The sequence below is a fragment of the Bos taurus genome, chromosome 2 (genome assembly GCF_002263795.3).
Source record: "Bos taurus isolate L1 Dominette 01449 registration number 42190680 breed Hereford chromosome 2, ARS-UCD2.0, whole genome shotgun sequence".
In the NCBI taxonomy this organism is placed as follows: Eukaryota; Metazoa; Chordata; class Mammalia; order Artiodactyla; family Bovidae; genus Bos; species Bos taurus.
Window position 1 is genome coordinate 5,028,350 of NC_037329.1, and position 26,465 is coordinate 5,054,814.

Here is a 26,465-nt window from a genome sequence, read left to right on the forward strand (position 1 = left end):
ACTAAGATCCAGTGAAATATGTTTTGGAAAATGTTCCTGTAAATACTTCCTCATGGAATTTACTATGTGACTTGGTGTTGAATGTTTTACCAATTTATGATGAAGGGTTGGTCTGCAAGTTCAACTCTTTTGAGTTTAATTCTTTTAATTAATAAGGAGGAAACAGTTGTCCTCAGTTTTTTGGTTCTTTACAAGGACTTCCATTTGACATTCTTATACTTCTTTGAAATTTACAAACTGATACTTGCTTTATATCATTTTGATTAATTATTTTTAATTTAGGATGTTAATTATCTCTGCATATTGTGGCACTGGTCGTAAGGAATCTGTTACCATTTGCTGAGACGAACAACCAATTCATCAACCAATTCATTCACTATGGGTAACCACTATAGTGTAAATGATTTTAAGAGCAGGGTATGAGGCGTTACAGACATGTCTAAAGCCTCTAAGGACTGTTAGAGAGCTCAGTTTCTCTGAGAGTTAAAATTGGGGATCCTTTTATATTAAGAAATAGTGTTTAAATGGCACGTGTTTGCACTGAGTTGCTCAGTTGTATCGACTCTTTGTGACTCTATGGACTGTAGCCCGTCAGGCTTCTCTGTCAGTGGGATTCTCCAGGCAAGAATACTGTAGTAGGTTGCCATTTCCTATTCCAGGGGATCTTCCAGACCCAGGGATTGAAGCTACATCTCTCTATCTCCTGCATTGGCAGGCGGATTCTTTACCACTGGGCCACCTGGGAATCCCACTGTTTATTTGTTGATATCAAATATGACTTTTAAAAAGCATTTTTTAAAATATTTTTTTAAGTTTACAACTTAATTGCTGAAACCAGTCTAAAGTTTTTTTAATATCATTTTGATAACTTCTAAGTTTTACCATATAATTTCTAATGTACTCTTTTCCTAAGTCTTACAATGTATTCGCCGAAGTACATTGTCTACCTTGATTCTATCCATCAGTACTTTCTTACCATGGTGACTTCCCACTTTCCCTCCATTGTGCCACACCTGATGGGTAGATACTCAGATTCTTACAAATCTCCTCAAAAATTGATGAGAATTCACAAGTTTCACAGTCGTTACCACATGTCGTGTCCTTGGTCGGGAAGTCCAGGGTAAAGTGTAATAGATGCGTTTTGGAATGACTGCTCAGTTCATGGCCTCTCTTCTTTCTTTGGGAGTCTTTCTGTCTTCTTCCTTTCTCCCAGCGCTGCGCCTCTGCTTTGGCTATAACCTGTTGGACATCCTCTGTTGCCATGACCTGTTAGATCATCTCTTCTGGGCACTTAAAATTGAGGTCCAAGGCACCAAAATTTATCAGTGGTGAGAGCTAAGTCTCTAGTGAAAGGTCCTTGAGTTCCCTTTCTGAGCTCTCTGAACTGCCCTGGTTCCTACCCTTCTAGAGCCTTTAACCATTCATCCCGCTGTGATTCTGGAAAGATTGTTCTGGAGTTAGCCTGAAATGATTTGTGTTGTTTGCAGCTGAAATAAATTGAGTCATAAAAACATGTCATGAGTATGTTATTGAAAGCATTCTGAAAGGCAGTTAACAATTTTCCCTTTTGCCTCCTGCTTTAGTTACCTCTGCTGGTACCTGTATCTTTTGCCTTCCACCCTCAATAATATAGTTAACTTCTTAACTCTGTCATCACCAATAATTAAATACCTGTTGTCTGCACACCTTTTATGGCTTAGTTTCGTATAAATCACTTCCTGGCTTTCAGAATATCACCTTTGTAATAGTGTATGTTATACTATTGTTACTGTATATGTGGCCAGCTCACTAGATAAAACTTCCTTAAGGTCAGGCACTGATACATGTTCAGCCTTGATTCTTAGCACCTTGTACATGGTAGACTTGAAGCAGATACTTGTTGAGTTAATTATTCCTCACTTTAAATTATTAACATTTAATTCTTATTATTCATTCAATGAATTCTTCCTATGATTTTGTGTATACCAGACACCCTTCTGCGCTCTGAAGCACAGAGTGTGCCTTCTCAGTGACGACAACAGGCCAAAAAATGCCTGCCTGTTTAGGCGTCACACTCTAGATAGTTAATTTTTTCATCTATATTCTTTTAAAACATAAAAAATTAAATTATGAAATACAGCCAAAAGTAAGCTTCTATCCATATATGGAGTACTATATCTTGTACAGTATGAAAAAATTCTGTAATTTCTCCTGTCCTAATTTAATAGATAAATGCCAGTTTTATTGGGGTAACAGGGTGTATGACTGACAAGGAGTACAGTGCTATGCTGTGAGTGACCCATGATAATAAAAGAAAAATACCTTTGGGAAATTTGAAAAATTTATGATTTTAGAAAATTTCTTGAATATGTTATATTTGAATGAATATATTTATAGCAGTTACTATGTCTTTGAAACTTTGCTGTCAAGATGGCAGTGAAATACAGAGGGGAAAAAGCCCTCAATTTTTTATATTATAAGCTTATTTTATAAGCCTTTCATCTTGTCACTGAATTGTCTTACTACTTAATTATTTCATCCCATGATATGGTGGGCTTATACTTTGTTTCTTTGCTGCTTGAGAATTGGTTTGTGCTAAAGTAAGTCCAGGTAATGTTCGTCATATATTATAAAGAAAAATACTGGCTCAACATATTTTTAAGGAGGGAAACTCAAACACAGAAGTACTTTACTTTTTAAGCCAGAATATTAATTACCGTATTACGGAGAGTTAGATACTAGAAGGGAAAAAATTCCCCACATTTTAGTTGTTAGTATTTTGACATGTTTAATTTTACATGTTTTTCTCTGCATTTACAAAAGCACAGCTATAATATACTTGTATCACCTTTGTACCCTAGAGTTTTCAGATTACTTCATGTGATGTTATATGTTAGTATTGTTAGGTTAGTCAGTGTTTTCCCTAAAACTTTTTTTTTTTTTGGTGCCAGGGTTACTTGGATGTATGACCAAGACTGCTCTAAACCTCAGTTTTTTTTTTAAAAAAAAAATAGCTGAAAAGTTTAACATTTTTACTACCAAACTTTTTTTTTACTTTTCTAATTTTTTCTCCCTTAATTTTTCAGAATGAACCTAGTGATCGAGAAGATAGCCTCAACAAAAGACATCAGGTGACAGACTCTGACAATGATGACCCCTCCAATCTTAATGCCAGTGACTCTGAAAGTGAGGAACTCCAGAGACAAAAGGACAGTGACTCTGAATCTGAAGAGCACGCAGAGCCTCCTGCCAGTGATTCTGAAAATGAAGACGTCAATCACCATGGGAGTGACTCTGAAAGTGAGGAGACCAGGAAATTACCTGCGAGTGACTCTGAAAATGAGGAACTGCTTAATGGACATGCAAGTGACTCAGAAAATGAAGATGTTAGGAAGCCTCCTGCCAGTGATTCAGAAGTTGAAGAGCTCCCCAAAAGTCCTGCCAGTGACTCGGAAACAGAAGGTGCTCCAAAACCTCAAGCCAGTGACTCAGAGAGTGAGGAACCTCCGAGGAACCAAGCCAGTGACTCTGAAAATGAAGAGCTCCCTAAACCTCGAATTAGTGATTCTGAAAGTGAGGAGCTTCCCAAGCCTCGGATCAGTGACTCAGAAAGTGAGGAGCCTCAGAGGACTCAGGCCAGTGACTCTGAAAATGAGGAGCTTCCCAAACCCCGAATCAGTGACTCAGAAAGTGAGGACCCGCCAAGACAACAAGCCAGCGACTCGGAAAATGAAGAGCTTCCCAAACCCCGTATCAGTGACTCAGAAAGTGAGGATCCCCCACGGCACCAGGCCAGTGACTCGGAAAATGAGGAGCTTCCCAAACCCCGAATAAGTGATTCGGAAAGTGAGGACCCCCCAAGGAACCAGGCCAGTGATTCTGAAAATGAGGAGCTTCCCAAACCCCGAGTCAGTGACTCTGAGAGTGAGGAGCCTCAGAAGGGACCTGCCAGTGATTCAGAAACTGAGGATGCCTCCAGACACAAACAGAAACCAGAGTCTGAGGAGGACAGTGATGGGGAGAATAAGGGAGAGGATACGGAAGTGCAGAATGACTCCCTTCCTGCAGATGCCCATGTAGACAGAAAGCGGTTCAACAGTTCTGACAGTGAGGAGGAAGAACCTAAAAGGGCCAAAATTGACAGTGATGAGGATGAAGAAAAAGAAGGGGAGGAGGAGAAGGTAGCAAAGCGAAAAGCTGCTGTGCTTTCTGATAGTGATGATGAAGAGAAAGCATGTAAGGAATTATTTTGGGCTGTTTATCAGTAGTTTTACTTATTGTCTAAACTTATAATATGAAGCATAGTTCTGGCTTATGCGATCTTAGTTCCCCAACTAGGGATTGAACTCAGGCCCTTGGCAATGAAAGTGCAGCGTCTTAACCACTGGACACCAGGAAATTCCCTCATTGGCAAGTCTTAATATTAAATTTCCTTTGAATTCTTTGAGCACTATTTGTTAAGTTCTGACTGCTTCAGGTTGATAAGATAGATTGCATGATAATGGCAATATGAAAGATTTACATGAAAATTTTTTGTTTGTTTGTTTTTTACTAGAAAGGGTAATGTTCAAGGAAATATGATTACATGAAAACTCAGCTGTATCCAGAGTTAGCGGTGGGTCTCTTTGACAGCTAATGCACTGCATCCCATCCATACAGTGACTGAGCTCCCACGGGTACCTGTCTTCATTTGTTAAACATCATTGAATGCCAGGAAGTTTGTGAAGTACTCTTATTTAGAGACTCAGTGTCTCCACAGAGTATTCCAATCTTTACTACTTGATTACTTTTTGATGAAATATCTTCTTTGGAAGAGACATTCCCCAATACCTGACAGTTATTAAAGGAGAAGGGAAAAGAGCAACATATGTGCAGTTTGAAATTCCGGATTGAGCAGTGATGGATAATTGAGAAATGGGGATTCCACAAAAGAATATCCAAGCCTTAAGAGTTCTGCTAATACTAGGCAGCATGAAAGAGATTCTAGTCTTATTTTCTTCGTTCCCCCAAAGGAAAGGTAGCTATTGATGCCCACTTTATTTTGGTGAAAAACTTCATCTTTTGGCCTCTTTTTCCTAACATCTTCTTAATTGTAAGATGACTCTTGAGTGAATCTTTAAGTTTTTTTTATTCTAAACTGTGTTATAAGACCTTTCATTTTTGCCACACACTGCCATTTTGGAGCATCTGTTGTACGTTCTAACACAGTGACCATGGTGAATAAGATTAATGATGGTTTTCTTTTTCAGCAGCAGCAAAGAAGAGTCGTGTTGTCTCTGATGCAGATGACTCTGACAGTGATGTTATATCGGACAAATCAGGCAAAAGAGAGAAGACGATAGCATCTGACAGTGACGAGGAAGCGGGGAAAGAACTGTCTGATAAGAAAAATGAAGAGAAGGATCTGTTTGGGAGTGATAGTGAGTCAGGGAATGAAGAAGAGTAAGTGACCGTGTAACCCGAACTTCCCAGGGTTCATATAAGGTGGTAGAGAGGAGTTTGTCTTTCAAGTTATTTAAACTTACATTAAAATTCTGTGTTGAAGCGTAATACAGTATACCCTGCCTAATTGCATGGCTGTGGGAGATGAAGGATTTTAATTCTTCAGCTACTGCTGTGTAGTACAGCATGGATGAATCTCAAAAACACTCTCTTACAAGTGAAAGAAGTACAGGGGACATGTTATCTAATTCCACTTATATGAAGTGCAGAACAGGCAAAACTAATCTGATGGTAGGTAGAAAGGTGGCTGCCTCTGGGACATTTATATATTGGGCTCACTAGAAAGGGTCACAAAGGAACTTTCTGGGAGATGCAATTGTTCTGTTAAGGTAATGGTTACATAAATGTGTGCTTTTGTCAAAACCCATTAAAGTAGACACATGAGACCTACATGTCTTACTATATGTAAATTATACCCTAGTAGAAAAAGGTTTCATGATTCCTATGCAAATGAGAAGAAAACAAATGAAAATTGTTTATATTTCTTTTCTAGAAATCTTATTGCAGACATATTTGGAGAATCTGGTGATGAGGAGGAGGAAGAATTTACAGTAAGTATAAGATGGAAATATTTCCTCTTTATGTTTTTTTTGTTTGTTTTTATGGCAGTGGTTCTCTATTAAGAGATTTCAGTAAGTAAAAATAAACAACTATGATGTATCCAGCAGAATAATCTAGAAAAAAGGTATTCAGAAAGTGAAATGAAATGGTCTACAAAGGCATAAAAGGAATATAACAGGCAAATTGTATTAAGGACAGGAAGGAACACGTTAAAGTACAATGAAAAGGCACTTTATAATGCTAGAGACTCACAATAGTTATGGAGCTTCTGATTATAGCAATGGCAGGCAATGTAATTTGTCCTTCTGCTAAGGACATCTACAAAAGCTAGACAAAATGTTTCAAAAAGTTGCTCATCATCATAAAAATGAGATAAAACCCAGCAGAAGGTAGGAACCTAAAGAGGTAAGCTCAGCATTTAGAATTGCTTTCTCTGGGCTATTCATCTAGTCAGGCTGAGAGGATAAGTTTATTTTCAGTTGCCTCAAGGCTCAAGAGACAAAACTTTGAGGTCAGGGCCTGTTGAGGTTAGGTGACCCTGAAAACCCAATGCTCTGGATTGAGACTCCTAAGATTAAGGGTGAACTGGAAGTTAAAATAGCCTTTGCTCAGATTTTAGGCTACCTTTGAGTCATCTAGCAACATGGTTTGCTCAGTCTCAGTCTCAGAAGTTTGATTACCGTGATTAGCCTGTTGGCTGGCTCTCAGGAACCTGATATATTCAAACAGAAATCCTTTCAGGACAGGGACTTCCCTGGCAGTCTATTGATTAAGATTGTGCTTCCACCACACGAAGCTTGGATTTTATCCCTGATCAGGGAACTAAGATCCCATGTGCCAAAACGTTAAAAAAAAAAACAACCTTTCAGGACAAAGTTAACATAATCATAGACCTCAAATTATTTCTGTAGTTTTTCAAATACATAATATGCACTTCACAATTTAAAAGAAAACAGTAGTAACAACAGATGGTAGAAATAGACCTAAGGGCTCTAGATATAGAAATTTTAGATAGTATCTGTGTTCAGCAAGATAAAAGATTAAAAAGTTTCTTAGAGCAAATAGTTGTGTGTGTGTGTGTGTTTAAATATTTGGAACAGAACCAAGTTGAGATTCTGGGGACTTTCCTGGTGGTCCACTGGTTAAGTGTTCACCTTTCAGTGCAGGGGAGGAGGGTTTGATCCTTTTCCAAGGAACTGGGATCCCACGTGCCGCAGAGCAGCTAAAGCCTGTGTGCCGCAACTCCCAAGCCTGCGCACTCTGGAGGCCGTACGCCGCTACTGGAGAGTCATTGGCTGAAAGGAGAGATCCCGCGTGATGCAGCACGGATCCCGTGAACCACACTGGGATGGTTAAATACCAGTGATGGTTAAACCACCACAACCAGGGTGGTTAAATACATTAATTATTTTTTTTATAAACTCTGAAACTGTAAAAATACAGTAACTGAAATTTAAAACTTGGTGGATGAGTTTAACAACAGATTAGACATATTTGACAAGAAAATGAGTGAATTGGAAGGTAAGTTAGAAGGAACTATGTAGAATGAAATACTGAGATATTAGTGTAGAAAATGTAAAAAACATAATGAGAAGGTTTAACAGGGTGAATTGGAATCCTCGAAGGAGAAAGGAAAAATATACGTATATCAGAAGCAGTATTTAAAGAAACAATTCATAAATCATAGAGTCTAGAAATTCTACAGATTACAGGTAGGATAAATACAAACCAATCTGCCCCTAAATACATCACAATAAAATTGCAGGAAAGACTTGAAAGCAGCCAAAGGGTAATAAACAAGCACATTCAGAGAGGAGTGGGTTGCCATGCCCTTCGGGTCCAGGGGATCTTCCCAACCCAGGGATTGAACCCAGGCTTTCTGCATTTCAAGCAGATTCTTTACTGTCTGAGCCACCAGGGAAGCCCTCAGAGAGCAAGTTATTTTAATAGCTGACTTGTCAGCAGAAGTAAGAGAATCCAGTAACTAAAACTTAAGAGTTTCTTGTATTCTACAAAAATGAAGATTCCCTTCTTATTTCATCTTATCAAAATGCCAACTGAAAGAAATTGTAAAAGCAGAAAGAATATCTCAGGCAGAAAGTCAGGGATGCAGGAAGGAAAAAAGAGAAACAAAAGCATGTGGCTCAGTCTAAATGGGTAGTGGTCATGCAAGCCAGAGTCACGTTTGGTATGGTTTAAAATATGTTTAAAATTAAAACATGATGGCAGTAGCAAATTGGGCATTTACGTGAAATTGAAATGTTCACAGGTCTTTGCAAAGGTATGTAAAAATACATTAGTAGTCTTTGGTAAGTCAGGATACACATTGTAATCTCTAAAAATACTATTGGAGTGTGTAACTTCCAACCTAATAGAAAGGAAAAATGAAATAGTAAAAGCTAGTCAATCCAAAAGAAGGCAAAAAAGAGAAAAATAAAGGAAATACAGAACAGGGGGACAGTTCGAAAGTAGTACACGGTAAGATAGCAGATAACAAACTTTGATAATATCACACTGAAATGTATTGAGTGCTCCAGTTAAAGAACAAATTTAAAAAGACTAGATTTTTAAAATGAGTATATTTATACCCATTTCAAAATTTATCCAAAACAGAAGATAAAGAAACATTGAAAATAAAAGAATGGAAAAGGATACTCTCTCTGAACACTAACCACAAGAAAGGTGATGTAGCTATATGAATATCAAAGAGTTAGACTTTAAGGCAAAACCCATTGTTTGAGATAAAGAGGGTCACTTTATATTGGAAAAAGGTTTTAAATTGTACCTAGCCATGTACTTAGTAACATGGCTTTAAATACATATAACATATGCAAAGCAAAAATTGACAGAACTGCAAAGAGAATGCACAATTCTGTAAGTGAAATATAAACAATAGAACCATCAGACCAAAAAATACCACCAAAGATAGGAAAGAGTCTCTCTTTTTTTTTTTTTAATTTAAAATTTTTGTTTGAACTGGACCTTCGTTATTGTGTGAGGGCTTTCTCTGGTGCAGAGAGCAGGGGCTACTCCAGTTGTGGTTTGTGGGCTTCTCACTGCCGTGGGTTCTCTTGTTGGGGAGCACAGGCTCTAGGCACATAGGTTTCAGTAATTGCAGCATTCAGGCTCAGTAGTTATGGTGCATGGGCTCAGTTGCTCTGTGGCATGTGGAATCTTCCCAGACCAGGGACTGAACCCACGTCCCCTGCATTGGCAGGCGGATTCCTATCTGCTATACCACCAGGGAAGTCCGAGAAGTTTCTCTTTTTATATAATCCAGACATAGAAACCCTTTGGAGATTATAAAAGATAAAAATATCTTCTGTTCAGTGGCTTGCCTTTTCACTTTCTTAATGGAGTCTTTAATGAGCAAAAGTTTTTTATTGTAAATCTGCTTTACCAATCTTTTGCTTTATGTTGAAAGTTTCTCGAATTGTAGGAAAATTTTACCTATTCCCAGGGTTATAAAAACATTCTTGTGAGTAATTCTTTAGAATCTTGCTTATCTTTTCATTTAACTTATATAGTCTGTCTAGAATGAGTTTTTATGTGCAGTGTGTGGGCTTTCCTGGTGGCTCAGTGGTAAAGAATCTGCCTGCCGATGCAGGAGACACAAGTTAGATCCCTGGTTTGGGAAGATCCCCTGAAGAAGGAACTGGCAACCCACTCCAGTGTTTTTGCCTGGAAAAATCCCGTGGGCAGAGGAGCCTTGTGGGCTGCAGTTCATGGAGTTGCAAGAGTCAGACGCGACTCAGTGAATAAAAAACAAACAAGTTCAATATGTATGAGATAGTCAAGATTTCTGCCCCCCACCCCCTAGTTGACCCAGATTATTCTTTTCCACTACTTGTAGTGACATCTTTGTCATAAATCAAGTGTGTATCTTCTAGTCTTTTTCTGAATTATCTTTTCTGTTCCATTGGTCTATCCTTGTACTGTTAATGCATAACTCTGGATATTTGGTTTTTTATGTCCTTTAAGTTTGTTTTTCTCAAAGGTTGCCTTGACTTTTCTTGGTTCTTTGCATTTCCAAATAAAATTTAAACTTTTGCCAAACATAGAAACTATAGACAGCATTTTCTGAATGCAGTGTAATTAAAAGTCTGAAACAAAATTGGCAAATAAAACAGCCTTGCCATCCAGAGAAAATTAAAACTTGTTAAACAGTTCTTATGTTGAAAAAGACGTCAGTACTTTCATTACTAAAGCAAGAGAGAATGAAAGTAGATGAATTTAGAGTATAGGTCAAGATGGTAGAAAAATAGCAAATCCAAAGAAAATAGAAAAGAATTCACTCAATGAATGCCAGAGATTGTTGAACATTGCCCTCATGGGGCTTATACTCAACATTAAGCCACATTTACAAGGACAAGATATATTTTTCTAGTGTGGAGAATGGACATCAGCTGATAGGTTCAGTCCAGTGAGAAAAACAGCATACTAGGGAAGGCATTGGGAAGGCTTTTCTAAGTATAATGTGAAAGTTACAAGCTATGAAGAGAAGACTGGCCATTTAAGTTAAAAAATTGTGCCTGGAAAACATTACCATAAACAAAATCAAACTGTGTTTGCAAAACTGTACAGGTGTGAGGATTGTGCTGTTCCTGTCACATAACAAGGGCTGATTTCTCTCATTTTTAAAGAGATTTTCTATACCAGTAAGACAAAGATCCAGTGGGAAAATGGCCACTGGATATTGAGAGTTCACAGAGAAATAATAACAGATAGCTTTGAAACCTGAAAAATGCCCAGCCTTACTCATAATAAGTGGATGCAGAGAAAACTACAGAGATGTCTTTTGTTTTTCTCAGTGCAGAGATTGCTAATGTCAATGCTTGATAACCTGCTGTAGTCATGAGAAGGTGAGGAAACAGGTTCACTTGTGCTTTGCTGGAAGGAGAGTTAATGGTATAACCAATTTGCAGACAATTTGCAGATATTTCTCAAGATTTCAACTACACATATCTAAATGTCAATAGGGAAATATTTAAATTATGGCTGCAATTGTTTGATGAAATCAAAGCCTTAAAAACAAAGGTAGTTTATACCAATATCAGTTTGACTCCAGATTCTTTTGTTAGATGTGAAATGTGCACAACAGTATACCACACTCAGTGTGTATAATAAAAGAATGTAGTAAGTAGAAGTGCTTCTGTAAGCATAAGTGTTTCTGGAAGGAAACAAGAAAACCAGTAATGCTAATGGCTGGAGGGGAAGGAGCTTTTTTGCTATATATCTTTTGGTATCCAAGAGCAGGCAGTTACACAGAAGAGTCTGTAATGAGGTTGTGATAACTAACTAACTTACCCTGCATTTAGGGTTTTAACCAAGAAGATTTGGAAGAAGAAAAAAGTGAAACACAGGTAAAAGAAGCAGAAGATTCAGATTCTGATGATAACATAAAGAGAGGAAAACAGTAAGTTTGTTTCAAGGACTTTGTTAAAGAGAACTTTTAAAATGAGATGAAGACTAACAAACTTTGTTTTTCTTATTTTGGTTCCTGATTAAGTGTAGGAAAGAATCTTCCATTTTTGTTCTCCTGTCTACTTCTCTATATACAGTTGCTATCTTAAAATTATTTGTACTTGCTATTTTTCTTTCATTTGCCCTGTGCTTAGCTATCTTTGTGGAGCTATTTGGTTGTCAGGCTTTTTTAATTCATATCTCAACTTACTTTTCAGTCTGAAAAGTAGCCCAGTAAAAGTTTGTTGAGAAAGAGAAAGTTGACTTAGGAGTCCCGGAGGGGAAAGTTTTAGGTACAGAATACTGCTTGATTGTATTTAACATACTTTTGTTGAGATGATAGGAATCTGTGCAGAAAAATCTGGTGTCTTGAAAGGTGCCAAACATAGAAAGATTTATTAGTTACTGTTAGGGTTATAAAGATGATACTGTAAATAATAGTTTCCTTCTTAATTCCTAGTGACATGTAAGATTTAAGCTGAGAGTTTCCAGTACCTTTGGAAATTAAATTATATAAACCGTATCATCTTACTTGGCAGAGAGCATATTAGCTTCCTTGTTAAGTGTAAAGATTCAGGTGAACACTTAAGATGACTTTTTGAGGCTCTTAGCAGATTTGTCAGAGAAGGCAGTGGCACCCCACTCCAGTACTCTTGCCTGGAAAATCCCATGGACAGAGGAGCCTGGTGGGCTGCAGTCCATGGGGTCAGACATGACTGAGCGACTTCACTTTCACTTTTCACTTTCATGCATTGGAGAAGGAAATGGCAACCCACTCCAGTGTTCTTGCCTGGAGAATCCCAGGGACGGGGGAGCCTGGTGGGCCCCCATCTGTGCGGTCACACAGAGTCAGACACGACTGAAGCGACTTAGCAGCAGCAGCAGTATTGTGTTCTGTTAAAAACAATTTTAAAAGTACTTGTACTTTAAAAAAAAATAGTAGTACTTCATTGAGTTAGAATTTTAAAAATGGTGGTTCTTAACTCTTAAAAGAAGATGTGTATTTAAAAGAGAATTTATATTCTACTTGCTTTTGTGTTACTGCTTAGCATGGACTTTCTGTCAGACTTTGAGATGATGTTACAACGGAAAAAGAGCATGAGTGGCAAGCGCAGACGCAACCGCGATGGTGGCACTTTTATTAGTGATGCTGACGATGTTGTGAGTGCCATGATTGTCAAGATGAATGAAGCTGCTGAGGTGGGTCACTTCCGGCTTCATCCTTCTTTCTCTCACATAATTGGTTATATAGCCTGTTTTGTTTTTTGGCCACACCTTGTGGCTTGCAGGATCTGAGTTCCCCAACCAGGGATTGGACTCATGTCCTTGGCAGTGAAAGCACCAAGTCCAAGCCACTTGAGCACCAGGGAATTCCTGCCTTTAAAAAAAAAAACTTAATTCTTGCTTAATTTACATTAAAGATACTTAATTTTTTTTTATGATAAGCGTTTAATGTTCCAAATGTTAAACATGGAAATTTTTAGTAGTATGTTTTAGGGGAAAAAAATGAAGACTTGATTATTTAGTAAAATGAGCCTTTTTAGCTGAATTGGTTTGCCTTTTTCATAATATTTTGCTATTTTATTTATTTGGCTACACAGTATGTAATTCCTCAACCAAGGTTCAAACCTGCACCCTCTGCATTGAAAGTATGGCATGTTAACATCTGGACTGCCAGGGAAGTCCCTGGTTTGCTGTTTTTATGGAGGAATGATTTTGCTCTCAGGTTTGGCTAGTTTACCACAAAGTGACGTTTCTTCACATACAAAAAAATTATAAACTTATGTCTAATAGGTTTTAAACTCATGCGTAATGCTTTTGCCTGTGATTAAAAGATTACATTTTAAAATTGTGCTCAAATTGTAAAAATTGGCCAAATACAATGATTAAAAACAAGTCCTGCTCTTTTAGAGGCACTTGCTGAGGTATTTTGCTATGTGTATAGGATTTGTTCCAGATTTGTTCCCCTTCAAGGGTGAAGGGGAAAGCAGCTAGAGAGATCAGTAAGCAAGATTGGCCATGTGTGTTTAATCATTGAAATGTGTGTGTCAGGAGTGTGTCATTTTGTTTTCTGTGTTTGTAGAATTTAAATTTTCTACAGTTAAAAAAGCAGAGGAAATTCCTTGGTGGTCCAGTGGATAGGACACCAAGATTTTGTTGCCAAGGGCCTGGGTTTCAATCCCTGTTTCGGAAACTTAACGATTCCTGTGAGCCTTGCAGTGCAACCAAAAAAAAAAAAAGTAGGAAAAAAATACCCAAATATCAAAGACTAAAAGTTTTTAATAACATATTCTTTTTGTTACAAACTGCATAGGTAGAATATTATTCTTGATGATAAACTAAATTTTTCCATGTATAATTTGTACATTGAATGAACTCTGAAAACCTGACATTTGTGCCAGTATTTTAAATTAAAATTGTTACTCTCAATTTGTAGATGTTAAAACTAATTATTCTAACAATTTTGTGGGTTTTGGCACTACTAAATGCCTATACTGTATGTAGTTCTTTCTTGTAGGAGAACCTCTAGTGTCTCAGAGAAGTTGCCACTTTGTTATATTTAAAGCTTAGAATTATAGTGTTAATAATTTGCTATTAGCAATTGTTCTCTGATGAATATGGTATATTAACACATATATATGAAATCTAGAAAGATGGTACTGATGAATCTATCTGCAGGGCAGCAGCTGAGACAGAGAGCAGGCTCGGGGGCATGGAGGGAAGGAGAGGGTGGGACAAATTGAGAGACTAGCATTAAAACATATACATTACCATGTGCAAAATTAGATAGCCAGTGGAAATCTGCTGTATTACTCAGGGAGCTCAAATCCAGTGTTCTATGACAACCTGGAGAGACAGGATAGGGTGGGAGGAGGGAGGGGACATATGTATATCTATGGCTGATTGATGTTCATATATGGCAGAAACCAACAGTGTTGTGAAGTAGTTTTCCTCCAATTAAAAATAAATTATTTTAAAAAGTTAAAAACAAAAAGCCATTGCTTTCTTTTTACTTTTTTTTTTAGAAAAATCTTTTTCTTCCTATAGGAAGACAGACAGTTGAATAATCAAAAAAAACCAGCACTGAAAAAATTAACATTATTACCTACTGTGGTCATGCACCTTAAGAAGTAAGTGTTCTGTTTTCTTAAAAAAGTGCTTTCCTTTTAATGGAATGATATTCAAGCTATGTACTGGTGTTCTAGAGATGTTAAAGAATGATCAACTTCTATCAATTTACAGAAAAATAGTAATGAATAGAATTTCCTAAATTATTACTTTCTCAGAGATTTTTCTTAAACTTTTATGCCTGATAAAAACAGAACAAATAGCAAGCTGATGGTAATGAAAGAAAATTTGGAAACTACTAATTTTGTTCTTTATACACTATAAATTGGGTCTGTTTTCCCAGTATGATTGAGAGCAGAGCAAATCCTGGAAGACTGCTTGGAAGATGTATTGAACAAGACTCCTGCGACCTGTTATATCATGAATTTTATCTTTGAAATAGTACACCAATGAGCCAAACACATGGTCTAGGACTTTATACTAGAAAATTGCTACCTCTATGCCAACAGAGAAAATTATCTGTGCCAGACTTCATATATATAATATCATGTTCCCTGTTAACATAATTGATCTGGTACATAAAATGGAATTTTAATAATAATCAGTATTTCGTTTTGATTTTTTTCTGCTGGGAGAGTGGTGGTATTCCTGCCTGCAAAGAATAGCATAATTCTGGGTTCTCTATTACTTGAAACAGTTTAAGGATCACTGTTCTCCTAGGTTCAACATAAGTTTTTTAGATGTGATAGTTGAAGCTCATTATGTCTGCACCACTCATACCAGCATTAGCCTACCCTCGTGTAAGTTGATGTGTTTTCAGGGGCGGGGGGGGCGGGGCAGGTTACTGTTAACAAACCATCTTTCTTTGCGTATCATGTCTGTTTCTTGAAAACAGGAACTAAATTTCATAGAGCTGTTGAAATCTATGAACAGGGGCTCAGTAAATAAATGCATAATTTTTTTTAAGCAGTTTTTTGAAACATCACTAAATATATAAGAAAATCAAAGGAAGCTACAGTAGAACCAGCGTTCATAGACTTGACCTTCTTTTCCTTTATTGTTATTGTTTTAGGCAGGACCTTAAAGAAACATTTATTGACAGTGGTGTGATGTCCGCCATCAAAGAATGGCTCTCTCCTCTACCAGATAGGAGTTTACCAGCACTGAAGATTCGAGAAGAGCTGCTGAGGATTCTGCAAGAGGTGAGAGGCAGATAATCTGACTTGTTTGCATTAATTATTTGACATGGCTTGTATTATCATAACCTCTGCATTTTACTGTGTATTTTTGTATTCTGTCTGCCATAGCCTGTCAGAAGAGTTGTATTAGGTATGTTTATTAGGAGCATACCAAGTAAAATGAACTTAAAAGGAAGGCCTTTTAAAACTTCTTGTGACTATGGTATTGAAGAAAGATCTTGCAGTAGCTCTGGTTTATCTGAGAAGAGTAGTATGGTGGTGGGCGTGTTTATAGGGAGGCACTTGATGTAGAAAGAGCACCGACTTCAGCCTCAGATGTGCCTTTAAATCTTGGTCTGGGCCACCTTTTGTGGCTCTGACACCTTGGGCAAGCTGCTTAACTTCTGAAGGAATCCCGAGGAACCTGCTATGTGCTAGGTGTTTTTTAAATGTATAGGTTCATTTATTCCTCACAGCAAACCTGCAGCATAGGTGTATTATCTCCATTTTACAGATGAGGAAATTAAGACTCAGAGAAGTTAAATGACTTGTCCAAGGTCACAAAACTAGCAAGTGGCTGTGGGTTCAGATGTAGGTCTGTTTGGTTCAGAGACCTGAGAAGGCCCTTGATTTGTTAAACTGGCAACCTCCGAGGGTGCTTAGTTTACACTTTCTCACACTGTTAAGTTTTACTTCAACTCAGTGGTAGTACTGAACTCTGAACTCCTCACAGAGTATCTTTGTGTTCAATGACTATAGATACTGAAAATAGAACTTTTTTGTCGTTTGTTCTGTTGTGAATGAACCAGGTGTTGCAGGCCCGCTAGAGTAGATTGGCAGGACTCCCAGCTTCTTAATGATTAATGTGTGTGTATGTGTTTATGTTCCCCAGCTACCTAGTGTGAGCCAGGAGACCCTGAAGCATAGTGGGATTGGACGAGCAGTGATGTATCTCTATAAACACCCCAAGGAATCAAGGTCCAACAAGGACATGGCAGGGAAATTAATCAGTATGTACATTTTGCTTTTTGTTTTTTGTGTTTATGTTTATAGAGAGACATGTATATATATGTGTATATATATTTGTATATACATATATGTATATATATGTATATATGTTTTTATATATATATATATATAAACTAACTATATTTCTACCAGTATTCTTTTAAAATGAGTCTATGAAACGAAGTAGAAAAATTTTTGATACCTTCTTATAGATACCAAGCTTTTTGTCCTTAGGCTTAAAATGCTTCTCAGTATATTTAAGGATGCTATCCCAGTGTATAACAAATAAAATGATGTGTTTTCTAATTATGGATCAAGAACATGTAGAGAGAGGGAGATTAGAATATAGGCCCTAGAGTTCCCGTTTACCACCTGCCTTACTGCATATCCTTGGGCTAGTGATTTAAACTCTAAATCAGGTTTCCTCCTCTGTAAAACAGAGAACTGTGTGTTTAACTTAGGTTGTCGTAAAGATTAAACAAGATATATATAAAGCATGGTGCCTAGAATACAGTAAATCCTCAAGAAATGTTAGCTGCTGCTGCTATTGTTGTTACTTTTATAATGATCTCCAAAGCCTTTTGTGTGTTATTACTTAATGATACCAGAGAAATCCTGAGAAGTCTTAACTGAAATTCATCTAATCAGTTGCTATATTGAACACCACGTGTGTCTTCATCCCCCTCCTTAATTCTTCCTGTGCTTTGTGTTGGAAAGATTTTTAAACTTTAAGGCTAGATTGAAATGGTAACTACTTTTATATCTGAATTGGAGAAGGAAATGGCAACCCACTCCAGTACTCTTGCCTGAAAAATTCCATGGACGGAGGAGCCTGGTGGGCTACAGTCCATGGGGTCACAAAGAGTCGGACAGGACTGAGAGACTTCACTTTCACTTTGACTTTATATCTGAATACAGTAGTTACTTGCCTATTGCTATTTTAAGATTATCAAAAACTTTTAGAAGAAATTTAATTTTTTAAATAAACTAGAGGAGTATTACATCTTATTAACCTGCAGTTTACTGCCTATTAAATAATGAGCTTTTGATGCTTTGATGCAGTGGTTTTCAACCTTCTTTTTGCCCTAGGCAGAGGGAAGCAGGCTGTTCCTACTGATACCCATGATGTACTACAAGTAATTCTGAATCCAGAGATGGGGAAGGCATGTCAGTTTTTAAAGAGATATAGACCCCCGAGACTCCTTGCTTCCTTCTTAGTTTGATGACACCTGTGTTCTGTCTGTAAAGGTCCTTTATTGTACCAGGGGAACCAGATCAGACAGCAGGAGGTGAGCAGCTGGCGACCAAACAAAACTTCATTTGTATTGACAGCTGCTCCCTATCACTTGCATTACCACCTGAGCTCTACCTCCTGTCAGATCAGCAGTGGCATAATAAATGTAATGCACTTTAAATCGTCCCACAGCCATCACACGCACATACATGTCCATGGAAAAATTGTCTTCCACAAAACTGATCCCTGGTGCCAGAAAGATTGGGGACTGCTAGCATATGGAGTGGATAGCCATTCCCTCCTCCATGGGATCTTCCTGACCCAGGGATGGAACCCAGGTCTCCTGCATTGCAGGCAGATTTTTTACTGTCTGAGCCACCAGGGATGTCCATATAATGCAGCAGTAAGAACAAAAACATCAAATGGCACCTCTGGCCTTTTGCTGGCTAAACAGTGTGCATGTAGAACATTTTTGTGTGTGCACTTTTGTTAACAGCTTTCTTAGACTTGATGAATACAGGCCCAACGTCTGCACTATCAAAAGGTAATTTTTAAAGATTTAAACCAATTTGACAACTAAGTAATAAAGGAGCTTGTTTTTGGTTAGAATAAGAGCATAGAGAATTTCAAGATTTTCTGTTTTCAGTATTTGTAAACAATGTGATCAACAAGGCTTAATATCCAGAATATACAAACAGTTCATACTACTCAGTATTTAAAAAAAAAAAAAATCAGAAAATAGGCAGAAGACTTAAATAGACATTTATCCTATAAATGGTTCTGAAATAATGGTGTCTTTAAGGAGAGAATATTCTGATATGACATTCCCATAGGGTGTGATTATTTCAAGAATGCCACTCTGTTGACTAAATAATTAATTTCCCTTTGTTGTAGATGAATGGTCTCGGCCTATATTTGGTCTTACCTCAAACTACAAAGGAATGACAAGAGAAGAAAGGGAGCAGAGAGACCTAGAACAGATGCCCCAAAGGCGAAGAATGAACAGGTATGAGGGAACAGGTATGAGTAAGTGAAGTAAATACTATTGCTCTGATAACTCAGGGTTTTTGTTGTTGTTGTGTTTTTTTGTAAATAAAGATGATTAAGAAACCCATAAGATGATAGGAGTTTGTCTTTCTGCTTGCTGTCTCTTGTAGTTCATAATACCGTTTTAAGTTTAAATGTGGGTAGTGTCTAGTAACTAGACACTAGTCTAGTCTTATTCAAAGCCTCTGTTATTTTATTGCATACTAAACTAGTGAATTAGTTGGAGAAGGCAATGGCACCCCACTCCAGTACTCTTGCCTGGAAAATCCCATGGACAGAGGAGCCTGGTAGGCTGCAGTCCATGGGGTCGCTAAGAGTCGGACACGACTGAGCGACTTCACTTTCATTTTCACTTTCATGCATTGGAGAAGGAAATGGCAACCCACTCGAGTGTTCTTGCCTGGAGAATCTCAGGGACGGGGGAACCTGGTGGGCTGCCGTCTATGGGGTCACACAGAGTCGGATACGACTGAAGCGACTTAGCAGCAGCAGTGTCTAGTGAAGCTTGTTACCTGCTCCCCTCCCAGAATTTCCTGGTTGCATCTGGCCTCTTCTGCCGTTTTGGAGGTTGCTTCTGTTGTTGCAACCACTTACAGAAACAACTTTCTTAGTCCCATTTCCAGATTCTTAGTGGCGGGGCGGGGGCGGGGGGGGGGGGGGGATATTACTGGTTAAATTTGTATCCATAAACTGGATACAGTTGCATCTAGCAGGATCATTACAGGTGAGTGAAACCTGATGTGCAAATGATGACTGAAATAAATAGCACTTTTATAAGATGAGGAATTATTTTCTCTGATCCAATATAAAAGACCTAATTATGATCTGAGTTTGATATTTCACTTTGCTCTTTTCCCCTTAATTGTAAAGTTCTAACATTCCTAATATCTCATCAATTGCTTTTCTCCCAGCACTGGTGGTCAGACACCCCGAAGAGATCTGGAAAAGGTGCTGACAGGGGAGGAAAAGTAAGATTTTTTTGTATTGATTTTCTTCTTACACGATATTGTGAATGTTCTTCTTGCTGCCTTAAGAAAAATAGCGAATGAAATGATGGTTCAGAGTAGTGGGGGATGATTTCTAGTGTAGCATTTATTGAATATCCACACTGTATTGGTGCTCTGGAGGCTACAAGAAAATTGAAAAATAGTTCAAGTAAAGATTTTGTTGCCACTTGCTATATAATAAACTGTGTTAGGCTCCAGAAATACAGAATCATATTAAAAGTAGTCCATTCTCTCAAAGTCTTTAGAGGGATCAGAGGCAAAGGGGAGAGCTTAAGCAAAGATGTAGGATAAACACTCAAGGCCTATTTTAGGATTGCTAGTAGCCGAAATCAGATTGATTGTATTCTTTGCAGCCAAAGATGGAGAAGCTCTGTACAGTCAGCAGAAACAAGATGGGACTGACTGTGGCTCAGATCATGAAATCCTTATTGCCAAATTCAGACTTAAATTGAAGAAAGTAGGGAAAACCACTAGATCATTCAGGTGTGACCTAAATCAAATCCCTTATAATTATACAGTGGAAGTGACAGATAGATTCAAGGGATTAGATCTGATAGAGTGCCTGCAGAACTATGGACGGAGGTTCGTGACATTGTACAGGACGCAGTGATCAAGACCATCCCAAGAAAAATAAAGGCAAAATGGTTGTCTGAGGAGGCCTTACAAATAGCTGATCAAAGAAGAGAAGCTAAAGGCAAAGGAAAAAAGGAAAGATACACCCATTTGAATGCAGAGTTCCAAAGAATAGCAAGGAGAGATAAGAAACTTTTCCTGAGTGAAATAGAGGAAAATAATAGAATGGGAAAGACTAGAGAAAATTAGAGATATCAAGGGAACATTTCATACAAAGATGGGCACAATAAAGGTCAGAAATGGTATGGACCTAACAGAAGCAGAAGATATTAAGAAGAAGTGGCAAGAATACACAGAAGAACTATACAAAAAAGATCTTCATGACCCAGATAACCACAATGGTGTGATCACTCATCTAGAGCCAGACATCCTGAAATGTGAAGTCAAGTGGGCCTTAGGAAGCATCGCTACGAACAAAGCTAGTGGAGGTGATGGAATTCCAGTTGAGCTATTTCAAATCCTAAAAGATGGTGCTGTGCAAGTGCTACACTCAATACGCCAGCAAGTTTGGAAAACTCGGCAGTGGCCACAGGACTGGAAAAGGTCAGTTTTCATTCCAGTCCCAAAGAAAGACAATGCTAAAGAGTGTTCATACTACTGCACAATTGCACTCATCTCACATACTAGCAAAGTAATGCTCAAAATTTTCCAAGCCAGGCTTCAACAGTACATGAACTATGAACTTCCAGATGTTCAAGCTGGATTTAGAAAAGACAGAGGAACCAAAGATCAAATTGCCAACATCCGTTGGATCATCGAAAAAGCAAGAGAGTCCCAGAAAAACATCTACTTCTGCTTCATTGACTATGCCAAAGCCTTTGATTGTGTGGATTACACCAAACTGGAAAATTCTTCAAGAGATGGGAATACCAGACCACCTGATCTGCCTTCTGAGAAACCTGTATGCAGGTCAGGAAACAACAGTTAGAATTGGACATGGAACAACAGACTGGTTCCAAATAGGGAAAGAAGTACCTCAGGGCTATATATTGTCACCCCGCTCATTTAACTTATATGCAGAGTACATCATGTGAAATGCTGGGCTGGATGAAGCACAAGCTGGAATCCAGATCACTGGGAGAAGTATCATTAACCTCAGATATGCAGATGACACCACCCTTATGGCAGAAAGCAAAGAACTAAAGAGCCTCTTGATTAAAGTGAAAGAGGAGAGTGAAAAAGTTGGTTTAAAGCTCAACATTCAGAAAACGAAGATCATGGCATCTGGTCCCATCACTTCAGGGCAAACAGATGGGGACACCATGGAAACAGGGAGAGACTCTATTTTCTTGGGCTCCAAAATCATTGCAGATGGTGACTGCAACCATGAAATTAAAAGACACTTCCTCCTTGGAAGAAAAGCTATGACCAACCTAGACAGCATATTAAAAAACAGAGACATTACTTTGCCCACAAAGATCCATCTAGTCAAATCCATAGTTTTTCCAGTAGTCATGAATAGATGTGAGAGTTGGACTATAAAGAAAGCTGAACACCAAAGAATTGATGCTTTTGAACTGTGGTGTTGGAGAAGAGTCTTTAGAGTCCTTTGGATTGCAGGGAGATCCAACCAGTCAATCCTAAAGGAAATCAGTCCTGAATATTCATTGGAAGGACTGATGTTGAAGCTGAAATTCCAATCCTTTGGCCACCTGATGCGAAGAGCTGACTCATTTGAAAAGACCCTGATGCTGGGAGAGATTGAGGGTGGGAAGAGAAGGGGACGACAGAGGATGAGATGGTTGGATGGCGTCACCAACTTGATGGGCATGAGTTTGAGTAAGCTCCAGGAGTTGGTGATGAACAGGGAAGCCTGGTGTGCTGCAGTCCATGGGGTCACAAAGAGTCAGATATGACTGGGCAACTGAACTGAACTGAGTAGGCCGAAGTGATCGGGCAGTAACTGTGGTGCCTGAAGTGGTGGAAGATAAGGTTGGAAATGCAAATATTGACCAAACTCTGAAGTGCTTTAAATCAAGATGAGGGATGTTTACTTCTCTGGTTTCCTAGAAAGTTTTTGAGCATGGATGTGAAATTAAATTTGATTTGGAATGCACTGCTGGTGGCATGCTGTGGGATGGGTTGCAGGGCAGAAGAACTGAAGGTGGTGATACAGGTCAACTGAAACTGTAATGGAGAAGCAGAAAGTTGAGAATTCACAGGTGCAAAACTGCCAGGAGTTGGTGACTTGGTGGGCGAAGAGCTGGCTAGAGTTGAAGATACCAACCAGAATTTTAAACTTAACTAACTGAGATGATGGTGTTACCCTTCACTAGAGTGGAGAGAAGTTGATGTGAAGTCATAGGTGAGTTTTTTCTTGAACATATTAAATAGAAGGTGAATGAGAGAGTCCTGTAAATACCCTGGGTCTAGTGCTGGAGTTTGAGCTGAGACACTGATAGTTATCTCCCTAGCAAAGACTGTTGAACCATGAGATTAACAGAGTGAAAAATAATCTCAACGGGGAATTCCCTGGTGGTCCAGTGGTTAGGACTCGGTGCTTTCACCGCAGTGGCCCAGGTTCAGTCCCTGGTTGGGGAACTAGGATCTCGCAAGCTGCACAGTACAACAAAACAAAAAAACCCACTAAATGCATCAAAAAATAAACTGAATGCTTTGAAAAGGGGTGTAGCCACCCAAGGCCAGTGAGGAGCTGTGATCCTACACATTGGACGAGAACCTAGAGAAGGACAAGGCTGCCCTGGAGGGGGCTATGGTGGAGAGTAGACTTCAGAGGGGCTTTGCAGTGAATGCTGGCAATTATGCAGCACCCACATCACAAAAGGCAAACAGGAAATCAGTTGGAGGGAGCACATGTCATTTACTTGTGGATAGGTTTGCTGATAGTGGCTTCAGGGGGAAATAAGAGTTGTGGGAAATTTTCTAGTCAGTTGATCTACTCACATATATGAAAGTTATAGAAGCTTGATATTTAAGAACAGAGCAAACCATACAAGGGAATAGAAGAGAGTTTAGAATCTTTTAGCCTTCTCTTCCACCCCCCACCCCAACATACACACATATCCAATCTCCATTTTACCAGTGGAGATAGTTACCTAAAAGTTGAGTGATTCGAATTCCCAGACACTGAATAGACTTTACTTTTGAAGGATGGCAGTCTTACTTGAGCATGGTAGTTCTTAAATTTGTATGTGAAAGTTACTGTATGTGACACCATTAAATGCTGGCAAGGATGCAGAAAAACTAGATCACTCATCCACTGCTGCAGGTAAAATGGTACAGCCACTCTGGAAAATAGTGTGGTGGTTTCTTATGTAGAAACACATGCACAGAGATTCATGAGTGCAAGCCAAACAGGAAAATGTAAATAAAAATTGATGAGTTACAGCAACATCAATATCCTGCTTGCCATAGTGTGCTGTAGTGGTTTGCATGTTGTTTTTTGAGAGAGACACTGGATCTCTCTGTATTAATTCTTAAAACTGCATGTGAATCTGTATCTCAAGTTTTTTTTTTACAAAACAGGAAACAGACCAAAAGATTACTGTATGAGTTGCATATGCACAACCATGTAAACCACTTTATGGTCATACTCAGTTTGGGAGGTCATTTGACTGCCTGACTTTCCATGTCACAAGTGAACACAAGTGACTCCATTAGACCAGAGAAATTGACATTCAGAGTCCTCATGGAGGAACCAGCCTTAGAAAGGAGAGAGACACGATTATATCTGAAGCTGAGAAGAGGGGATAAGGAATCCTGCAGAGGAAGCTGGCTTTGTGGGGAAAGTTGAGCAGTTAATAGAGCAGCATGAGTGATGATGCAGCCGTCTAAGACAGCAGGGCATGGGTGGGTGACATCGGGAGGGCAGAGGAGATCTGACACAGATGTGCGGATGAGTGCATGGGCCCGGCTAAGGCTGGCTACATAAGCAGCGTGCTCTTCTTCCCGTTCTCAGGGCTCTTAGACCTGGAGATCCTGGATTCTGCGCCCGGGCAAGGGTCCCCATGCCCTCGAACAAGGACTATGTTGTCAGGCCCAAGTGGAATGTGGAAATGGAATCATCCAGGGTAAGTAATCAGTCCAGGGACAACAAGGTGGATCTGAAACGCAGATTACTGTCTGTCTTGTACTTCATGTTTGAGAACCCTTAAGCAGCTCTTAGGGTTTATCTGATTTGAAGAGAGCTATTTTTCTCTTTATCTAGCCAGTTTATCTGGTTATTATTATTACTGGTTTGGTTATATTTCTGACCATTATTACTGGTGAGCATTACTTCTGACTTAAAGAAACATTATCAGTTGGGAAGTTTCTTCATATTAACTCCTTTTATTTCAACTGAAGCTTGAAGGCTAGAGTGTTTTGGTGTTTTATTTTTTTTAGAACCCTGAGGAACAGAACTCACCTTTTGCACCCTACTGTTGAGCTGTTTTAAGTCAGTCTGTTATGAGGTGTTTAGGGTAGACACTGTGTCTCCATCACTGTAAATACTACTCGCTGATCCTCATTGCTGCTCAGTAATCTTTTTTTATTCTCCATTCAAACTACTCTTTCTAGCCTGGTATTCTTAAAAAGGGCCTAAGCCGATTGGAAAAGCATAAGAGGAGATTTGCAGAACAGAAACGACTCAGCAAAGTGCACCGTGCTGTCAAGTTCAGCATTGAAGGCAACAGGATGCCCCTGTAGGCCTGGCCCTGCCCGAGCCTTATCTGGGAGGTATCCCCAAGGAAGCATGCTCTGTGCATGGGCTTGAGCAGCTAGAGGGGAAACAAGCGTGTGTGTGTGCTTTCCTAACCAGAAAAGGCCAGAACCACTTTTAGTTCTGAAATAATGACTGTGACAGGCACCTAGTGACATTCTGGTCATCTTGAATATTTAGAAATTGATATGAGGTTCCCTTCCTTTATCAGTACCCCAGTATATAATTACCTCACTGATAGATATTTTGGTCTTTCTGCCTGGTACCCTTTTTATTAAAAAGGTTTTTGTCAGGGCCCAGAATCATAGTGGTTGGTCTGCCTTACAGGCATATAGGCTGGTTAGTAACATCTTGGTGGAAGGGACGTGGCTTTGTGTTATCAGTGGCTCAGTAACCTGCCTTTGAGGGCTCATTGCATAAATCCTAACACTGAATATTTAGGAGATAAATTTAATTAATATACATTTGGAAGTCCAAGCACACAGTCTTACTTTATTGAGAATAAATAAAGGGTAGAAGAGCACTGGTTCAGTGCTAAGAACTCCTTCATCTCTACTTCCTTCACTTTTTTCTCCCCACTACCTCTCTTTTTGGTCACACCTTGTGGCTTGTGGGATCTCAGTTCTCTGACCAGGAATTGAACCCGGGCAGTGAAAACCTGAAGTCCTAACCATAAGACCACCAAGGAAGTCCCCTCCTTCCCTTTTCTCTTCTATTTCTGTTTCCCTTGATATCCCTCCTTCCCCTCCCCACCACCCCTGTTTTTCTTTACCTTTACTATTCTCACTGTCTCTTCCTTTCTTTTATTCTTCTCTTTCATAATATATTTTCTTCCCCAGTACACTTATTTCAGAAAATCAGGATCTACAATAGGGCAGAGAAAAATGTAGTAAAAAGTGGTAATGGCCAGTCTCTTTTGGAAGGGCATGTGCCTGTCTGCTGGTGTTGATAGTCTGGATCCCACCCTCCCTGTAGGTGCTGGGGAGGGGGGAACAGGTGGCCCAGCCTCCTGCTAGACTGAGACATGACCAGCATGACGAGAGGGAAGTTCAGAGTTCTCCTTTGTCCAACATTCCCAAATCCAAATGGACTGTTATTTATCTTGGCCTGTCTGGCTTATAGAG

At 38.9% G+C, this 26,465-nt stretch overlaps 1 protein-coding gene and 1 non-coding gene across 9 annotated transcripts in view; both read left to right on the forward strand.

The window, feature by feature from the left end:
• The window catches only part of IWS1 (interacts with SUPT6H, CTD assembly factor 1), a 49,308-nt gene that overhangs the window by 16,064 nt on the left and 6,779 nt on the right, over positions 1 to 26,465 (forward strand). For 2 of the 8 annotated variants that reach the window (XM_059877685.1, XM_059877687.1), the window contains exons 3-14: positions 3,066 to 4,215; positions 5,232 to 5,421; positions 5,975 to 6,032; positions 11,361 to 11,458; positions 12,555 to 12,705; positions 14,554 to 14,636; positions 15,647 to 15,776; positions 16,645 to 16,762; positions 18,889 to 19,000; positions 19,953 to 20,009; positions 24,601 to 24,712; positions 25,200 to 25,358. In XM_059877685.1, coding sequence (XP_059733668.1) covers positions 3,066 to 4,215; positions 5,232 to 5,421; positions 5,975 to 6,032; positions 11,361 to 11,458; positions 12,555 to 12,705; positions 14,554 to 14,636; positions 15,647 to 15,776; positions 16,645 to 16,762; positions 18,889 to 19,000; positions 19,953 to 20,009; positions 24,601 to 24,712; positions 25,200 to 25,328 — 2,388 coding nt within the window. In that variant the 3' untranslated portion in view covers positions 25,329 to 25,358. Of the gene's footprint in view, positions 1 to 3,065; positions 4,216 to 5,228; positions 5,422 to 5,974; positions 6,033 to 11,360; positions 11,459 to 12,554; positions 12,706 to 14,553; positions 14,637 to 15,646; positions 15,777 to 16,644; positions 16,763 to 18,888; positions 19,015 to 19,952; positions 20,010 to 24,600; positions 24,713 to 25,199; positions 25,359 to 26,465 lie in introns of those variants that run through there. The other 6 variants (XM_010801820.4, XM_005202240.5, XM_010801821.4 and 3 more) reach the window with 4 other exon arrangements.
• TRNAE-UUC (transfer RNA glutamic acid (anticodon UUC)) lies at positions 23,151 to 23,222 on the forward strand. Its single transcript has one exon. It is a non-coding gene; the product is annotated as a tRNA-Glu (tRNA).